Source organism: Oncorhynchus mykiss, chromosome 10 (genome assembly GCF_057628025.1).
Source record: "Oncorhynchus mykiss isolate SJ-2025 chromosome 10, ASM5762802v1, whole genome shotgun sequence".
Classification (NCBI taxonomy): domain Eukaryota; kingdom Metazoa; phylum Chordata; class Actinopteri; order Salmoniformes; family Salmonidae; genus Oncorhynchus; species Oncorhynchus mykiss.
Window position 1 is genome coordinate 36,868,337 of NC_143031.1, and position 20,886 is coordinate 36,889,222.

At 45.2% G+C, this 20,886-nt stretch overlaps 1 protein-coding gene and 1 pseudogene across 2 annotated transcripts; both read left to right on the forward strand.

Moving 5' to 3' along the window:
• The first annotated feature begins 268 nt into the window (after nt 1-268).
• LOC110533779 (platelet-activating factor acetylhydrolase IB subunit alpha2) lies at nt 269-15,220 on the forward strand. Of its 2 annotated transcripts, XM_021618293.3 has the most exons (6): nt 269-669; nt 1,214-1,295; nt 8,008-8,097; nt 10,468-10,584; nt 10,714-10,836; nt 13,421-15,220. In XM_021618293.3, the coding sequence occupies exons 2-6, from the start codon at nt 1,215-1,217 to the stop codon at nt 13,697-13,699; spliced, it is 690 nt and encodes a 229-aa protein (XP_021473968.3). In that variant the 5' UTR covers nt 269-669; nt 1,214; the 3' UTR covers nt 13,700-15,220. The 2 variants fall into 2 exon arrangements, with proteins under 2 accessions (XP_021473968.3, XP_036846085.2); XM_036990190.2 differs by lacking the exon at nt 8,008-8,097.
• A 3,993-nt stretch (nt 15,221-19,213) lies between these two features.
• LOC110533102 (uncharacterized) lies at nt 19,214-20,858 on the forward strand (annotated as a pseudogene).
• Nucleotides 20,859-20,886: the final 28 nt, after the last annotated feature.

Here is a 20,886-nt window from a genome sequence, read left to right on the forward strand (position 1 = left end):
AAGAAAGCTTTGCTGTAGAGCATTTAACACTGACTATTGTCGCCAGGAAATGTCCCGCCATCACAGGATCCTTGTAGGGACCTGATTTAAAACAGAAAAGCAGGCTGATTTAGTATAATTAACATTTTGTTGCTGATAGTATGGATTGTTTAATTTAAATATATATATATTATTATTATTTTTAAAATGGTATCCTTATTATCCACCTGTACAGTAGGTGGTGGAATGCACATGTAATTGTTGCAAACGCCATTACACCAAAGAAGAAGACTTCTGTCGCTGGGCAATTCCAAAGCGGAAGTGGACCATTGAGACTGGAGAGAGAAAAGGAGGGAGGGTAGAGGAAACGTTGCATGCTGAAGAGCGGGAGGTTGGGTTGACTCGACCAATACATTTCACATTTATTTTGCAGATGGTTGTTAGAGTTAGAACAACATATAAGCTATATCGTAGTTTATTGACTGAAAACAAGGAGTTGATTGTGTCCGGGTGAGTTGCTAGCCAGCTAGTAGCTAACTAGCGCCCGCCCCGACCGCAGCATCCGCACCGAAGCACTACGTTAGCAAGCCATCATTGATCGCACACGCACATCGGAGCCGTGCAGCCTCCGTGCGCGAGGGAATATTCTGGTTATATTGGCAACAATTAACCATCATCAGAGACCTCCAGGTAAGTGTGTAGGGTACTGGCGGTTTCACGGATTGACTGACCCTTGTCCGATGGGCGTGCCTTGTGTGTTGCTCGGGAGAGAGAACAGCGACAGTCCGCAGTGATTACTGGTGCTTACTTGGTCGTCTGGCTTGGGCCGTGAAAATGAAGCGCATATGCCACGATTTCATAATTCAAACTCAATTTAAGCTTTCTGAATTGCTAGCACTTAGCAACAACCCATGATTGTAAAGTTAGTATCAGTAGTCGATTCATATTGTTGTGCTCAATTCCAGCCCTTTGGCTTCATATAAGGTGTTGTCATTAGATACTCGCATCCTGGCCTGCCTGTCTATGTGGGGCCTCCCTAGTGAGCAGGCGCTGTTATCTCCACCTCCATCAGCACTCGCTCTGTGCACAGCAGGGGGACTGAAAGCCAGTCGCTAGCCTCATCAACTGTCTGACAATAACCTACCAGATGACATTATTCTTCAGGGCATATTAAAGGACATGGCTATTATTTTAATTGTGTGTGTGTGATTTAACTCCTCTGTGTCTCTGATAGGATGAGTGGTGATGAGATTAACCCCGCAGCGGTGGCCCAGGCAGTAGAGGACGTACAGGGAGACGACCGATGGATGTCCCAGGTTAGTCTACCTTACTGCTAGCCTTGGATTTTGATTCTTAGTTCTATTACACATAAGAGTTATTGGACGAAGGTCTCTTCTGTACGGGGGAGTTTTTTAGAGAGCCCTACGCTTGGTCTGAACATTAACACATCGCTTGCGGTATGGTTTTGGAAAAATAAGGACCGTATCTTTCATATCCCCAAGAAATAATTTTCAAAAAACACAAGGTTAAATTGATACACACCTTTTTATAGGGTTATTGTTCCCACATGGCCATATTTCCATGTTGCTGTGCTAGATTACGGAAGACTGAGTGGACTATTGTGCTAATTTTCTATCTGCGTCTCGAACACCTGTGTGTAAACCAGAAGACGGACGCCGCAAACATAATGCTGGGGAATATGGCCATAATGCTGGGGAATATGGCCATAATGCTGGGGGATATGGCCATAATGCTGGGGAATATGGCCATAATGCTGGGGGATATGGCCATAATGCTGGGGGATATGGCCATAATGCTGGGGGATATTAAAACTTTAAAAAAAAAAAAATATATATATATATATATATACATACACACACACACACACACACACACATATGGCTGATTCATGAGATGCAGTATCTCGTTTTTTTCTAATAAACTTTGTTGCACAGTTAATTTCAAACAGTCAGGAATAATCTAATGAATTCTGTGCTTGTAAAATTATATATAGGCTAAATATAAGCCTTACACAACAATAAGACTCGCTAATGATGTAATAATTTGTTTAACCAGGCTTTCAAGTCTATACATTTTTTTTCATTTTTTTACACATTTAACCAGAGCTTAGCACATCCACTAACAATGGCCAACTTCTGGTAGCAGGCATTCTAGAACATTAACACAGGTCTCATAAATCTCTTAGCACAACCCCGCGTGAGTAGCAAGCTAATCTTATATACTTAACAAAAATATAAATGCAACAATTTCAGAGATTTTACTGAGTTACAGTTCATATAAGGAAATCAGTCAAAAACAGTCAATAAATTCATTAGGCCCTAATGTACAGATTTCACATAACTGGGAATAATGATATGCATCTGTTGGACACAGATAGAATACCTTAAAAGGTAGAGGTGTGGATCAGAACCAGTCAGTATCTGGTGTGACCACCATTAGCCTCATGCAGTGAGACACATCTCACAGAGTTGATCAGGCTGATGATTGTGGCCTGTGGAATGTTGTCCCACTCCTCTTCAATGGCTGTGCGAAGTTGCTGAATATTGGCGGGACACGCTGTCGTATACGTCCATCCCGAGAATCCCAAACATGTTCGATGTGTGGCATGTCTGGTGAGTATGCAGGCCATTGAAGAATTGCTACATTTTCAGCCTCCAGAATTTTTTTAACAGATCCTTGTGACATGGGGCCATGCATTATCATGCTGAAACATGAGGTGATGGCGGCAGATGAATGGCACGACAATGGGCCTCAGGATCTCATCACAGTATCTCTGTGCATTCAATTTGCCATTGATAAAATGCTATTGTGTTCATTGTTCATAGCTTATGCCTGCCCATACCATAACCCCACCGCCACCATGTGGCACTCAGTTCACAACGTGTACATCGGCAAACCATTTGTGATCTGCAGTTGTGAGGCTGGTTGAAGGTACTGCCATATTTTTGGGCTCTTTTTTTATTTCAGCTCATGAAACATGGGACCAACACTACATGTTGTGTTTTATATTTTTGTTCAGTGTATTTAAAGTCTAGCCAACTTGGATCTATTTGCTTGCTAACGAGGCAAAACAGTTGAATGTATGCACCTTCCTGTCCGTCTCCAACTGAACAGCATGCTAGCCTGTCCACAGATGTTGAAGTCAAATGGCCTACCCGGATAAGAAGATGCCCAGTTCTCAGAATGAGAACGAGTTGCCAATTCCTGATATAAATGAGTCTTTATGCTCATTGCACACAGTTCTAAAACACAGACTAGACAGCTAGCACTTAAGTCTAAAATTGTGCTAGTGGTACCGCAATGCCACGTGCAACAGAAACCGAGCATTCATTTTCCACAATCATGTTAATTGATACTCATTTTGGTAGGGTCTGCTGTGTTCTGTATTTTGAGTATCGTTAGAACGGTTTAGCTCTCCTTTATTACAGTAAAATAATGTCTAAGCGTTTCGGTGTCCATATGACCCATTCTGTTGGACCAATCCTCAAATGCAAATATTGAGTTTAAACTGCTTATTGTCAGAGAAGAGTAAGTTATCTTTCATTGTTGTGAGTGGGAGGGGCTTGGTGTCTGTGTGAGATGGAAGGTACACAGTGGGAGGGGCTTGGTGTCTGTGTGAGATGGAAGGTATGCAGTGGGAGGGGCTTGGTGTCTGTGTGAGATGGAAGGTATGCAGTGGGAGGGGCTTGGTGTCTGTGAGATGGAAGGTATGCAGTGGGAGGGGCTTGGTGTCTGTGTGAGATGGAAGGTATGCAGTGGGAGGGGCTTGGTGTCTGTGTGAGATAGAAGGTATGCAGTGGGAGGGGCTTGGTGTCTGTGTGAGATGGAAGGTACGCAGTGGGAGGGGCTTGGTGTCTGTGTGAGATGGAAGGTATGCAGTGGGAGGGGCTTGGTGTCTGTGATGGAAGGTATGCAGTGGGAGGGGCTTGGTGTCTGTGTGAGATGGAAGGTACGCAGTGGGAGGGGCTTGGTGTCTGTGTGAGATGGAAGGTACGCGGTGGGAGGGGTTTGGTGTCTGTGTGATGGAAGGTACACAGTGGGAGGGGCTTGGTGTCTGTGTGAGATGGAAGGTACACAGTGGGAGGGGCTTGGTGTCTGTGTGAGATGGAAGGTACACAGTGGGAGGGGCTTGGTGTCTGTGTGAGATGGAAGGTATGCAGTGGGAGGGGCTTGGTGTCTGTGTGAGATGGAAGGTATGCAGTGGGAGGGGCTTGGTGTCTGTGAGATGGAAGGTATGCAGTGGGAGGGGCTTGGTGTCTGTGTGAGATGGAAGGTATGCAGTGGGAGGGGCTTGGTGTCTGTGTGAGATAGAAGGTATGCAGTGGGAGGGGCTTGGTGTCTGTGTGAGATGGAAGGTACGCAGTGGGAGGGGCTTGGTGTCTGTGTGAGATGGAAGGTATGCAGTGGGAGGGGCTTGGTGTCTGTGATGGAAGGTATGCAGTGGGAGGGGATTGGTGTCTGTGTGAGATGGAAGGTACGCAGTGGGAGGGGCTTGGTGTCTGTGTGAGATGGAAGGTACGCGGTGGGAGGGGTTTGGTGTCTGTGTGAGATGGAAGGTACACGGTGGGAGGGGCTTGGTGTCTGTGTGAGATGGAAGGTACGCGGTGGGAGGGGTTTGGTGTCTGTGTGAGATGGAAGGTACACAGTGGGAGGGGCTTGGTGTCTGTGTGAGATGGAAGGTACACAGTGGGAGGGGCTTGGTGTCTGTGTGAGATGGAAGGTATGCAGTGGGAGGGGCTTGGTGTCTGTGTGAGATGGAAGGTATGCAGTGGGAGGGGCTTGGTGTCTGTGATGGAAGGTATGCAGTGGGAGGGGCTTGGTGTCTGTGTGAGATGGAAGGTACGCAGTGGGAGGGGCTTGGTGTCTGTGTGAGATGGAAGGTACGCGGTGGGAGGGGTTTGGTGTCTGTGTGAGATGGAAGGTACACAGTGGGAGGGGCTTGGTGTCTGTGTGAGATGGAAGGTACACAGTGGGAGGGGCTTGGTGTCTGTGTGAGATGGAAGGTACACAGTGGGAGGGGCTTGGTGTCTGTGTGAGATGGAAGGTATGCAGTGGGAGGGGCTTGGTGTCTGTGTGAGATGGAAGGTATGCAGTGGGAGGGGCTTGGTGTCTGTGAGATGGAAGGTATGCAGTGGGAGGGGCTTGGTGTCTGTGTGAGATGGAAGGTATGCAGTGGGAGGGGCTTGGTGTCTGTGTGAGATAGAAGGTATGCAGTGGGAGGGGCTTGGTGTCTGTGTGAGATGGAAGGTACGCAGTGGGAGGGGCTTGGTGTCTGTGTGAGATGGAAGGTATGCAGTGGGAGGGGCTTGGTGTCTGTGATGGAAGGTATGCAGTGGGAGGGGCTTGGTGTCTGTGTGAGATGGAAGGTACGCAGTGGGAGGGGCTTGGTGTCTGTGTGAGATGGAAGGTACGCAGTGGGAGGGGCTTGGTGTCTGTGTGAGATGGAAGGTACGCGGTGGGAGGGGTTTGGTGTCTGTGTGAGATGGAAGGTACACAGTGGGAGGGGCTTGGTGTCTGTGTGAGATGGAAGGTACGTGGTGGGAGGGGCTTGGTGTCTGTGAGATGGAAGGTACACAGTGGGAGGGGCTTGGTGTCTGTGTGAGATGGAAGGTACACAGTGGGAGGGGCTTGGTGTCTGTGTGAGATGGAAGGTATGCAGTGGGAGGGGCTTGGTGTCTGTGTGAGATGGAAGGTATGCAGTGGGAGGGGCTTGGTGTCTGTGTGAGATGGAAGGTACACGGTGGGAGGGGCTTGGTGTCTGTGTGAGATGGAAGGTACACGGTGGGAGGGGCTTGGTGTCTGTGAGATGGAAGGTATGTGGTGGGAGGGGCTTGGTGTCTCTGTGATGGAAGGTACGCGGTGGGAGTGGCTTGGTGTCTGTGTGAGATGGAAGGTACGCAGTGGGAGGGGCTTGGTGTCTGTGAGATGGAAGGTACGCAGTGGGAGGGGCTTGGTGTCTGTGAGATGGAAGGTACGCAGTGGGAGGGGCTTGGTGTCTGTGAGATGGAAGGTGCGCGGTGGGGGGGCTTGGTGTCTGTGTGAGATGGAAGGTACGCGGTGGGGGGGGCTTGGTGTCTGTGTGAGATGGAAGGTACGCAGTGGGAGGGGCTTGGTGTCTGTGTGAGATGGAAGGTACGCCGTGGGAGGGCCTTGGTGTCTGTGTGAGATGGAAGGTACGCAGTGGGAGGGGCTTGGTGTCTGTGTGAGATGGAAGGTACGCAGTGGGAGGGGCTTGGTGTCTGTGTGAGATGGAAGGTACGCAGTGGGAGGGGCTTGGTGTCTGTGTGAGATGGAAGGTACGCAGTGGGAGGGGCTTGGTGTCTGTGTGAGATGGAAGGTATGCAGTGGGAGGGGCTTGGTGTCTGTGTGAGATGGAAGGTACGCAGTGGGAGGGGCTTGGTGTCTGTGTGAGATGGAAGGTACGCAGTGGGAGGGGCTTGGTGTCTGTGTGAGATGGAAGGTACGCAGTGGGAGGGGCTTGGTGTCTGTGTGAGATGGAAGGTACGCAGTGCAGAAGGAGCGAAGGCGAGACCAAAAATACTATTTAAAAAAAAAAAAAAAAAACATTAATTTGATATATCGCCCAGGCCTACACAAACGTGTTGTCACTGAAAAATACTGTCTGCTGCAACTGTTAAGACAGTGTACAGTAAGTGTGAATTTAGTATTTGTGAAATTATTTTGATTTGATATGAAACTGTCTCCAGAATTACCGCAATTGAGAATTGTTTCACGTTTTGTTTGAGTTTTTGGCTATCAGAGAACGATTGTCAATGAGAATGAATTCCATTATCTTGGCTTTAATGGATTACGCCTTTGAATTGCCTCGCTGAAATTGTCTTACTCTTTCAAATGACTGCTCAATGTTGGCATTTTTAGCTAATATCAGCCCATTCCGATATGTTCACCAATTTATATTGTGCTTCCCTAATTTGTATTATTATTGTTGGGCATAAGACTGTAAAAATACCGGGCAAATCAACTCCAAGAGATAAACATTTTGTAAATCTGTTCCAAAGTAATATAGATACTGTATGTGATCATATACAAAAATGGAATGAATGTTTTAATTCCGATATTATATCTGTTTGGGCCTCTTGCAGTCGGTCCGGCCCCTGACCATCCCCTCAAAATAATGTTTTTCCCCACAGCTGAATCTACTTGAGGATCCCTAGCATAGAGGAAACCTAACATGGCTGAATCTACTTGATGATCCCTAGCATAGAGGAAACCTAACATGGCTGAATCTACTTGATGATCCCTAGCATAGAGGAAACCTAACATGGCTGAATCTACTTGATGATCCCTAGCATAGAGGAAACCTAACATGGCTGAATCTACTTGATGATCCCTAGCATAGAGGAAACCTAACATGGCTGAATCTACTTGATGATCCCTAGCATAGAGGAAACCTAACATGGCTGAATCTACTTGATGATCCCTAGCATAGAGGAAACCTAACATGGCTGAATCTACTTGATGATCCCTAGCATAGAGGAAACCTAACATGGCTGGGTGAATCTACTTGATGATCCCTAGCATAGAGGAAACCTAACATGGCTGGGTGAATCTACTTGATGATCCCTAGCATAGAGGAAACCTAACATGGCTGGGTGAATCTACTTGATGATCCCTAGCATAGAGGAAACCTAACATGGCTGGGTGAATCTACTTGATGATCCCTACCATAGAGGAAACCTAACATGGCTGGGTGAATCTACTTGATGATCCCTAGCATAGAGGAAACCTAACATGGCTGGGTGAATCTACTTGATGATCCCTAGCATAGAGGAAACCTAACATGGCTGGGTGAATCTACTTGATGATCCCTAGCATAGAGGAAACCTAACATGGCTGAATCTACTTGATGATCCCTAGCATAGAGGAAACCTAACATGGCTGAAACAGTCATGACCCTCCTATGTTCATCTCTATCTTCACCATTGTGTAACATTATCTTGTTGTGTAGTAGTGTCTGCCTGGTGATGATGACATGTGTTTGTGCAGCACACAAGATTTGTTCAAGAGTGTAAGGACGCGGAGCCGGAGGTGCTGTTTATAGGAGACTCCATGGTGCAGCTAATGCAGCAGTACGAGGTGAGGGAGGACAGCTGCCTCTGTATACATACTGTGTTATGTCACTTAGAATCCTGTGTGTGTTGACCTCAGTGCATGTGTTCGTTTTTCTTTGTGCTATGACCCTGGTGTTTTTCATAACAACAACTAAGTCCAAACATTGTTAAAATAAAATAAACAAAAACAGTACCAGTCAAAGTTTGGACACCTACTCATTCAAGGGTTTTTAATAGAATAATAGTGAAGACATAAAATCTATGAAATAACACATGGAATCATGTAGTAACCAAAAAAGTGTTAAACAAATCAAAATATATTTTAGATTTTTCAAATTAGCCACCCTTTGCCTTGATGAGAGCTTTGCACACTCTTGGTATTCTCTCAACCAGCTTCATTAGGTAGTCACCTGGAATGCATTTAAATTAACTGGTGTGCCTTGTTAAAAGTTAATTTGTGGAATTTCTTTCCTTAATGCATTTGAGCCAATCAGTTGTGTTGTGACAAGTTAGCCCTATTCGGTAAAAGACCAAGTCCATATTATGGCGATAATCTGGAAAATTTCAAGATTCTTCAAGTGCAGTCACAAAAGCCATCAAGCGATATAATGAAACTGGCTTTCATGAGGACCGCCACAGGAAAGGAACACCCAAAGTTACCTCTGCTGCAGAGGATAAGTTCATTAGAGTTAACTGCACCTCGGATTGCAGCCCAAATAAATGCTTCAGAGTTGAAGTAACAGACACATCTCAACATCAACTATTCAAAGGAGACTGCATGAATCAGGCCTTGATGGTCGGATTGCTGCAAAGAAATCACAACTAAAGGACACCAATAATAAGAAGATACTTTCTTGGGTCAATAAACACGAGCAATGGACATTAGACCGGTGGAAAACTGTCCTTTGGTCTGTTGAGTCCAAATTTGACCTTTTTAGTTCCAACTGCCGTGTCTTTGTGATGCAGAGTAGGTGAACGGATGATCTCCACATGTGTGGTTCCCATCGTGAAGCATGGAAGAGGAGGTCTGATGGTGCTCTACTGGTGACACTAGTGATTTATTTAGAATTCAAGACAAACTTAACCAGCATGGCTACAACCACATTCTGCAGCGATACGCCATCCCATCTGGTTTTCACTTACTGGGACTATCATTTGTTTTCCCACAGGAGAATGACCCAATACACCTCTAGGCTGTGTACGGGCTATTTGACCAAGACGGAACATGATGGAGGGCAGCATCAGATGACCTGACCATAACCCAATTGAGATGGTTTGGAATAAGTTGAAACGCAGAGTGAAGGAAAGCAGCCAACAAGTGCTGAGTATACTCCGACTGTTGGAAAAGCATTCCATGTGAAGCTGGTTGAGAGAATGCCAGGAGTGTGCAAAGCTGTCATAAAGGCAAAGGGTGGCTACTTTGAAGAATCTAAAATATATTTGTATTTGTTCAACATTTTAAAGTTGTTTTTTTTATTACAACATAATTCCATGTGTTATTTCATAGTTTTGATGTCTTCACTATTATTCTACAATGTAGAAAATAGTCAAAATAAAATAAAGAAAAACCCTTGAATCAGGCGTCAACCCCCGCCACAAAGATGTACTTTTCCATGACCCAGGATTTCTCCATGCTCCTCTGTGCATATCACAGGACTTCGCATCAGTTGAACATTCCCAAAATATTGAATTTAGCAGTATTGATTTTATGTTTTAGCAAAAAGAACACCATAGACATATCAAAACTGCAACATTTTGGGGCCTCCAGAGTGGTGCAGTGGTCGAGTCGTGCATCGCAGTGCTAGTTGTGCCACTAGAGATCCTGGTTCAAGGCCAGGCTCTGTCGCAGCCGGCCACGACCGGGAGACCCATGGGGCGGCTCACAATTGTCCCAGGGTCGTCCGGGTTAGGGGAGGGTTTGGCCGGCAGGGATGTCCTTGTCCCATCGCGCTCTAGCGACTCCTGTGACGGGCCGGGCGCATGCACGCTGACACGGTTGCCAGGTGTACAGTGTTTCCTCTGACACATTGGTGTGACTGGCTTCCGGGTTAAGCGGGCATTGTGTCAAGAAGCAGTGCGGCTTGGTTGAGTCGTGTTTCAGAGGAAGCACGGCTCTCGACTTTCACCTTTCCTGAGTCCGTTCAGGAGTTGCTGCAATGAGACAAGACTAAATACCAATTTGGATGCCATGCCATAAGGTCAAAAGTGAGCTCTATGGCAAAATGTGTAGAATTGCGAGATTCACTTTTAAAACTGCAAACATTTCTCCTACACTGCCAGGATGGGGGCTTCTAAAATGTTCTCTAAAATTCAGACTGGCTGACCAAACCTATAGCCACACCCACCACCTAAGCCCCTTTTTTGTTCCAGAAAAAAAACCTGTGTGTGTCCACAGATCTGGCGGGAGCTTTTCTCTCCACTGCACGCGCTCAACTTTGGAATCGGGGGAGACACCACCTGTAATGTGCTGTGGAGGCTGCAGAATGGAGAACTGGACAACATCAGGCCCAAGGTGAGATTCAACTGGGCCAGCACAGGCCCTGAGAGGGAAAAGGGCACAGCACAGGGGGACAGTTTTGGGCCTGCAATGCTTTTCATCCAGATCAGAACACCTAATCAATACCTCAATGGTCCCCTCCAGGTGACTGTGGTGTGGGTCGGAACCAACAATCATGAGCACTCAGCTGAGCAAGTTGCAGGGGGAATCCTTGCAATTGCACAGCTGCTCACCTCCCGTCTTCCAAAGACTAAGGTTGTTGTTCTGGTAAGTGAATTTTTTTTGTTTTTTTTGTCTACAGTGTATCTGGAGTATAACATTTCAATCTCATGCAGTGTTTGCATTCAGAAAGTTTGCATTATCACCTCAGTGTCAATACTATGAGCATGTGCAGTGGGGAGAACAAGTATTTGATAACCTGCAAAATCGGCAGTGTTTCCTACTTACAAAGCATGTAGAGGTCTGGCATTTTTATCATAGGTACACTTCAACTGTGAGAGACGGAATCTAAAACGAAAATCACATTGTAGGATTTGTAAGTAATTAATTTGCATTTTATTGCATGACATAAGTATTTGATGCATCAGAAAAGCAGAACTTAATATTTGGTACAGAAACCTTTGTTTGCAATTACAGAGATCATACGTTTCCTGTAGTTCTTGACCAGGTTTGCACAGACTGCAGCAGGGATTTTGGCCCACTCCTCCATACAGACCTTCTCCAGATCCTTCAGGTTTCGGGGCTGTCGCTGGACAATATGGACTTTCAGCTCCCTCCAAAGATTTTCTATTAGGTTCAGGTCTGGAGACTGGCTAGGCCACTCCAGGACCTTGAGATGCTTCTTACGGAGCCACTCCTTAGTTGCCCTGGCTGTGTGTTTCGGGTCGTTGTCATGCTGGACGACCCAGCCACGACCCATCTTCAATGCTCTTACTGAGGGAAGGAGGTTGTTGGCCAAGATATCGTGATACATGGCCCCATCCATCCTCCCCTCAATACGGTGCAGTCGTCCTGTCCCCTTTGCAGAAAAGCATCCCCAAAGAATGATGTTTCCACCTCCATGTTTCACGGCTGGGATGGTGTTCTTGGGGTTGTACTCATCCTTCTTCCTCCAAACACGGCAAGTGGAGTTTAGACCAAAAAGCAATATTTTTGTCTCATCAGACCACATGACCTTCTCCCATTCCTCCTCTGGATCAACCAGATGGTCATTGGCAAACTTGAGACGGGCCTGGACATGCGCTGGCTTGAGCAGGGGGACCTTGCGTGCGCTGCAGGATTTTAATCCATGACGGCGTAGTGTGTTACTAATGGTTCTCTTTGAGACTGTGGTCCCAGCTCTCTTCAAGTCATTGACCAGGTTCTGCCGTGTAGTTCTGGGCTGATCCCTCACCTTCCTCATGATCATTGATGCCCCACGAGGTGAGATCTTGCATGGAGCCCCAGACTGAGGGTGATTGACCATCATCTTGAACTTCTTCCATTTTCTAATAATTGCGCCAACAGTTGTTGCCTTCTCACCAAGCTGCTTGCCTATTGTCCTGTAGCCCATCCCAGCCTTGTGCAGGTCTACAATTTTATCCCTGATGTCCTTACACAGCGCTCTGGTCTTGGCCATTGTGGAGAGGTTGGAGTCTGTTTGATTGAGTGTGTGGACAGGTGTCTTTTATACAGGTAACGAGTTCAAACAGGTGCAGTTAATACAGGTAATGAGTGGAGAACAGGAGGGCTTCTTAAAGAAAAACTAACAGGTCTGTGAGAGACGGAATTCTTACTGGTTGGTAGGTGATCATATACTTATGTCATGCAATAAAATGCAAATGAATTACTTAAAAATCATACAATGTGATTTTATGGATTTTTGTTTTAGATTTCGTCTCTCACAGTTGAAGTTGTACCTATGATAAAAATTCCAGACCTCTACATGCTTTGTAAGTAGGAAAACCTGCAAAAATCGGCAGTGTATCAAATACTTGTTCGCCCCACTGTATATTAGAATCAGGCTTGGGCTCAATTCAGAATTGAATTGAGGATGCTTCATATATTTTAAATGTTTATTAGAGTTGAATCAAAGCAGGAAACAGGATACAGATATGCAATTGAGTTTGAATTTAAGGAAATAACATCAAACACGTTATATAAATGCATATAAAATATTGTTGAAACAGTAGATTTTCAGGACAAACTCTTAAAATGAATGATCAAGGAAAACAAAATAAATACACCACCGTTCAAAAGTTTGGTGTCACTTAGAAATGTCCTTGTTTTTGCAGGAAAAGCACAACAAAATGGACATTAAAATATCATATTGATCAGAAATACAGTGTAGACATTGTTTATGTTGTAAAGATTTGTAATGGAATATCTACATAGATGTACAGAGGCCCATTATCAGCAACCATCACTCCTGTGTTCCAATGTCAAGTTGTGTTAGCTAATCCAAGTTTATCATTTTAAAAGGCTAATTGATCATTAGAAAACCTTTTTGCAAGTATGTTAGCACAGCTGAAAACTGTTGTCCTGATTTTAAAGAAGCAATAAAATTGGCCTTCTTTAGACTAGTTGAGTATCTGGGGTATCAGCATTTGTGGGTTCGATTACAGGCTCAAAATAGCCAAAAACAAAGAACTTTCTTCTGCTACTCGTCAGTCTATTCTTCTTCTGAGAAATTAAGGCTATTCCATGCGAAAAATTGCCAAGAAACTGAAAATCTCGTACAACGCTGTTGTACTATTCCCTTCACAGAATAGTGCAAACTGATTCTGAATTGTGCCCAACCCTGATTTTAGGATTATGCATTTACAGATGTTTGTCCTTTTAGTAACTAACCTCTTCTGTCTGTAAATCTCAGGGTCTGTTGGCACGGGGTGACGGGCCCAACCCGCTGCGGGAGAAAAACGCAGCGGTGAATGGCTTCCTGCGCTCCTGGCTGCCGCGGCTGGGCCAGGCCCAGTTCCTGGACGTGGGGGCGGGCTTTGTGCACTCTGACGGGACCATCTCCACACGGGACATGTTTGATTTCCTGCACCTGACGGCGGCGGGCTACCGGGCCATCGCCAAGCCCCTCAGTGACCTACTGCTGCAGATACTGGATGAGACGCCTGAGGAGAAGAGGGCCTCGCTGGTCTGAGGCCCACACCCCAGGGGCCACACATGCTTCACTGACTCCCTCCTTCTGTTGGGGAGTAGCTGGAAGTTTCCCCAAACCACTATTCCAGGGTCTGGTCCTAGATCTGTGGTTAGGGGCGACTTCTACCTGGAGTCTCTACTGGGAACAGGGGAGGGGGGATAGTCAGGGGTGAGGCATGCTCCTGTCTGGGGAAGGGGTCAGATCAAGATATGTCACTCACATGAGGGGGCTGGGCCAAGCAGAGAGAATGGGCACTCTCATGTGAGTGGAACTGAAACTGCAGGAGGGAGAGTGCATGGGATCATGTGCATGTGTGCGGGGTGACTGTGTGGAGAGAGTCAACAACTTCCAGAGAGATATACATACATGCTGTAGCAGCAACAGTAGCACTTGCGGTCAGAGAGATCTGATAGTGGGAGGATAGAGAGAGAGATGGGACATTTCTGAAGTACACCTGCACAAGCATTATAGAGAGGCCAATGGCACACATGGCCCCCCCCCCCCAAAAAAAAACACTGTAAAATGTCAGTTTTGCCATATGTAATGTAAAGTAGCTTCCTATTCGGTCACAGTTTAGCTGCACAGTAATAAGCACTCCGATGCGTTCTCTCTCAGAAATCAGTTTGAGTTGGCTCCATTTGCCCCAACAGACTTTTTAAAAGCTCTAAATTACCATCTGAGGACCAACTGCGAAATATTCTCTCCTCCCCCTCTCTCTGCTTTGACACACACACACAGCAGTGAAGTCAAAGCTATCTTCCCGTAATGGCCTTCTGCCATACACACACTGTCAGACACTGCCTCTCTTACACACAGAAAAAACTAACTAAAATCCCTGCACTTTCTCTCTCCTGCTCACTCTCGCCGCTCTTCATTTTTGTCCTTATTTTGTCTTGTTGTGTAGTATACAGAACCCCCACCCAGCCCTGGCCACACTACCACCTGCCTCCTAACACATGACATTGTCGCAGGACGACTTAAACAGTAGCATCATGATAAAGCTATTGACACACAACATTGATTGAATTACTAGTCTACTACACTAAAAACCAACCACAGGTCACATAGAGAATGTCATGTGTTTGACCTTTCAACCCTGTTTTGTTTCCTGGTGCAGTTGAACTGAAGTGGTTAGAGGTCCTCTTGCTGAGCATCGACTGCTCTCATGTTATAACCGTCTACACGTATTCTTCTTGCGCTATGTTGATCTACATTCTGTATACGCGTGTGTGAGTAAACCTTAAACATAGCTGGAGGTGAGAAATGAGAAGTGTGTATGTCACTTATGTTTGAGTCTGTGCATTGGTTGTATGACTGTTTAGAAATGGCCCATTTGTATATAATACATATATATGTGTGTGTGTGAAGCTTGGATAGATGGCCTTGTGTTGCGAATGTGGTAGTGTTTGTAAGAGAATGACCATTAGTGAGCATCTGTATTTGGTGCAAACTGTGCACTATATCTGGCTTATTGTCACATGCTGAGAAGACGGCGCAATCCAATAAAGGACCATGGATGTATATCATTTGTGGTGTTGCTTCATTTCGGTTGTATTTAAGGTGTAAATGTGGGGGAAAGGTATTATATCATCAAGGTTTGTGATTAACAGATTAGTATCTGTGATTGTCACTGCATAATTAACTTGCAGGAGTCCCATTTAACCTCTAGAGGGAGACCTTTTATGTGGGACAGACCTCTTACTGTCAATGGGACAGACACTGATGGCAAGCAAACGCTTGCACAATTTATGGTAACTGTTACGCAGATAAATCTGGTAATTATCAGTGATATTGTGAGGGAGAGAGGATGGTTGTCTTGCTGTTTTAAGAATTCTTGAATAAACCCCCTCCTTTATCCCTGGCTGACAATTACGAGTTACCTGTTGGATATCTCTGCTGCAATGGTGTGGTGGTGGTTTGCACAATTTTATGATGGAACCTTTACTAAGGCTCACAACAGAAATGGTAAAAATGAGAGGATAAAGGTAGTCAAATTGAAGAAATAAATGAAATAGCTTGTTGCCAAAACTATTATATTGGTGACCATTAATGCACATCAGCAATAGAACGAGGATTCACTTTGACTAGAAGTTAATAGTACCATTCAGATTACTGCACCAATAGGAAGACACCATTTCTGTTTTACTGTAACGGATAAATTGCTATGGCTAACCTGGTACGTGGAAGTCAGTCTTATCACTCCTCTGTCCCCTCACCACTGAAAGAGGAGGGGAGGAAGGTTAATGAGATGCGGTTCATGGAGCATTATACAGTAGTCTGAGGTAAGACTAGGTTGTTGGTCAATTTCTTCAACATGATCAGGTCTATATTATCAAACATACATTAGTAAAGGAAAGGAAACAGGCTCTTTGTTGAAGTATTAAGATACTCCTTTTAGTAATACAATTGTAGGCTATAGAGTACAGTTTAACAGTATATGATAGTTCTCCCCAAGTTCTGCAAAATGTCTTAAGACATCCTGTAACTCATACAGCCTCCCCAATCCCCCTTACGTAGCCTCCCCAATCCCCCTTACGTAGCCTCCCCAATCCCCCTTATGTAGCCTCCCCAATCCCCCTTACGTAGCCTTCCCTGGCAACAACATTTTAATAAATCTGACCTCCCCCTGACAGCAGGAACCATCTTATCAGCAAGTAAAAACTCAGTACTGGGTTTGACCGAAACTTGACCTTTCATCACAAGTATAGAATCATAACGATGTGAACGAGTGTAAGCATCTTCTGACAAGGGACTGGTTTCATCAGGTCTGTGGCAGCTTTGTGTCCTCGGGAAACCAGATAACCACGGTGGGATCCAGACAGGAGGAGTCTGAATGTTGGACGTCTTCTGATAGTGTCTGAAGGCCACAACACTCAAAACAGGTTTTAACACACACAGAGGTCTCCTGTATTTACCCTTTAAAAGGCATAAGGACTTGGTTTAACCTTATTCAAGGCCTATGACACAGCAGTGATACCATGAAAACATATCCATGTTTCCACCTCATCACCAGGTTTCCATGTGCAGTGCAACACAACTCCGAGGGTACAGGGGGTATTGAGAGGTGGTGAGGGGAAACGAGAGGCAGGTCAAGATGAGAAGAAGACAGAGGAAGCATCCATTCACCAAGGATGAGAGTAGTGTTTCAGATCTAGTCAGTGGTCCCTGAGGAGTACCATATTACATTAATGGTCCCTATTCAGCCAACCAATACTGTGTGTCAGACAGACTATGACCGTGACAAAGCACAGTGGTGCAGACTCAGGGTTTTAAGCAAAGTTTACATCTATGTTGCATGGTACAGTACACACAGGTGGGATAGGCCAATCACACAGGACAGATTAAATAGAAAAGGATCCAGCATACCCAGTGGGGTCCAGAATGATTGGATCCCTTGATAAAGATGAGCAAAAAAGACAGTAAAATAATGAATACAAATACTGAGTGTACAAAACATTATGAACACCTGCTCTTTCCATGACATAGACTGACCAGGTAAATCCAGGTGAAAGATATGATCCCTTACTAATGTCACCTGTGAAATTCACCTCAATCAGTGTAGATGAAGGGGAGGAGACAGGTTAAAGAAGGGAGTTTTAAGCCTTGAGACAACTGAGACATGGATTGTTTGTGTGCCATTCAGAGTGTGAATGGGCAAGACAAAATATGTGTGTGCCTTTGAACGGGGTATGGTAGTAGGTGCCAGGCACACCGATTTGTGTCAAGAACTACAACGCTGCAGGGTTTTTCACACAACAGTTTCCTGTGTGTATCAAGAATGGTCCACCACCCAAAGGACATCCAGCCAACTTCATTTTGGGAAGCATTTGAGTCAACATGGGCCAGCATCCCTGTGGAACGCTTTCAACACCTTGTAGAGTCCATGCCCCACGTATTGAGGCTGTTCTGAGGGCAAAAGGGGTGGGGGGGGGGGGGGGGTACAACTCAATATTAGGAAGGTGTTCCTAATGATTAGTATGCTAAAAAAATTGAACAATGATATTCTTAATACAAATACAATTGCTCAGAGAATGAGATTTTGTTTAAGTCATTTAAAAAAAAATCTAAACAATCTATCAGTCAAAAGGATTGGAACCCCTGTTTTCAATACTCCAGCACCCTCACCTTGCGAGGATTACGACACTGAGCCTTTTTCTAAAATGCTAACCAAAATCTCTTTATCTGGGCAATTGTACTAAAATAAAATAAACATTTCCATTTATTTTATAGAATACAATATAGCTCAGTATTTGAAATATTAATTTAATACGGTCTTTTTGGTTTATCTTTATCAAGAGATTCAATAATTCCAGACCCGACTGTATGAACTTCTCAGCAGTGGCCCCTGGAAATAAATATTGTGTGCACACTGGCCAGCTATTCGATTAGGCTGTCAAGAGAGACTACCATGAACTGAAATGGCAAAGAATGAATGTGCCAACTGAATGTATGCCGGTATTCATCAACCCACCAGAAAGAAAACCCATTGACCCAAAAGGAAAGATTCTGTTTATGGGACAGGAGGGACAAGGTTTGTAACATGTTGCTATGTGTGATAAGGGATGCACTGTCCCAGAGAGGTTATGGGGATGTATAGCTAGCTGTATGTCCTGTGCCAGCGCAGCAATATCTTATCTGCTACAGTAGAACTGTATTATCACACACTCCTAGTCTATGACTTCACACACACACGCATTGTCTGAGGCATCAATGACTGGACATGTGCGCACGCACGCACGCACGCACACACACACACACACACACACACAGTCCACATGGTGTAGTGGCCAATAGGTTTATACAATTAATAGGGTTGGGTTACCCTCGGCAAGGCCGGACACATCCGGATGCTCTCATTTTTTTTGTGACACAACTTCTGCTTTTGGGCGTTAACGTATCCCTCACTGTTAACAAGGCGACAGTCCATCTCCTCCTCCACATTTACTGGATTGGTTGAACAGTGCCGAAGAGAATCTCACCCAAAAAGTTTTCTCTTGTCAGGAACAGAAAGAAGAAACGCAGCTCAGGCATTTATTTTACGCCTTAGGGTTTTAGAGGCAATGATCTAATGGCCCTATGATGGCTTTATGGGTCACACATAGTAGCCAGAAAGATTAAAAGGCCACAGTGGACAGATAGCCACAAGTGGCTACTTCTGGTCTCATTGTCAATAGGATGATGCAAATATCAAATTATATGACAAGTTTCCTATCCAGTCGGATTGCATAACCATTTACATGTACTTACTAAACATGTTGTATATGGATCTAACAAATATTATTTATGATGACTGGTGATGTTCAACATTGGGGCATATAGGGATATTGAATATATCCAGTTATATATGTAAAGTATGTCATTATTAATGTTTACAATTGATGTACTTACATTGCATGTGCCAGAAACACATTGTTGAATCTTTCCAGAAAAAGACTTTGACATTCAGATGACTGATAGTAACCCCAGTTCCTGCACCGTATGGTGGTAACATTAGGTAAACCCAGTAACCCACTCATGTACATGTAGGTGTTTGTCTGTTTGCTCATAAAAATTTACTTTGTAATAAAACATCTCCCCCTCCTCTTCCCTCTTAGTTTTCTGACCCTTGGACATGCCCCTACAGTTGTACTGAGGGGCTGAGGTCCATGTCCAAGACAGCACACACATCTGATCAGGGACCATACCCCCCAGGTAAGAGAAAACTAGCCTCGCTGGGACACTCATAGGGAGGTATGGGGCTTATGGGAAGCATGGGAGACAGACAACATAGGAGAAAAGGAATAAAATATGAGGAATTGAAGGACCAATATTAGACAGATGAAAGTTGCTGAAAGACATCAGATATTATTTTTGAATTTCGGTTCTTGGAAAGAAATGTGTTAGATTTTGAAATATGGATCAAATGCATAAAAAGCTACTTGCTTTTTGTACTCTGAGTTTGACTTTGAATGTTTGGTAGAGTTCAATTGTTTTTGGTTGTGTGAAACATTGAATGTTAAGTTGTTGCTTCTCACATGTTTTATCTGCCCCTCCCCTTCTCTCTCTCGTTCTCAGCCCTTCACCATGAAGTTCGTCGCTCTTGTTGGCAGTAGGTCAATATGAGCTCTAATGTTATATAACATAGTACAGTCTTGGGTGGAGGCCTGAGCACTATAGCTAAAGCCTGGGTCTGTCATGTGGTTGTTCGCCCACCAGACTCCCAGGCCTTGCAGAATGATGCCCCCTCCCAGATGGAGCACATCAAGGCAGCCATCATAGAGTACCTCACTCAGCTGAAGGAGACCGCCCGGAAGACCCTGGACCACCTGGATGGACTGAATACACTGAGTACAAGTAAAAGAAACACATTGCTCCACTTGGTAACTTTCACCAGATTGTTCTGCCTTAATATTCCCTTTCCAACAACCCCTCATCCTTCTTTCCATCATATCAATGTATTGCACTGGTCTCTCCCTCATTTTACACCCCCTCTCCTCATCTCCCCCCAGGATGAAGCTGTCCGAGAGCTTCGACAAGCTGCACGAGTATACCCAGACTGCTTCCACTTCCAAACAGTTGTGTGAAAAGGTGATGGCTGGTGTTGAGAACCTCTGCACCAAGCTGAAGCCCAAGAGTGAGGAGCTGCAGCAGGTCCTCCAGAAGCATGTTGAGGTGTACCGCGAGAAGCTAAAGCCCATCTTCAAGAACTGTGAGGAGCTGGTCAATTAGATGCGCGCCAAGGTTGAGGTGACCAAGTCAAAGCTGTTCCCCATGGTTGAGATAGTCCGCACCAAGTTGACCAATCGTCTGGAGGAGCGGAGAAATCTGCCCCCCCCCCTACGCTGAGGAGTACAGGGATCAGCTTGTGAAGTCTGTCGGTGAGGGAGGTGTCCCCACACACCGCTGACCTCCAGAGCAAGCTGGAGCCCTACTTCGAGGACCTGAAGAGCAGGTTCATGACCTTCTATGATACCGCCTCCACGGCCATGAAGGCATAAAAACCTCAGATCCTGGTCAGATAGGATTTCCCCTCCCCTCAACTGTGTAACACACACACTCCTCACAACAAGAAGTGCTGAGACTCGCACACACCATCTGTAGATTGTCTCCACGTAGTGGCCACCTTCAGTGTGATTCCATCCACATGAACATGGCCAGTGTCAGTGTCATGCTTGGTGAAAGAAACATGGTGTACCTGATAAAATATT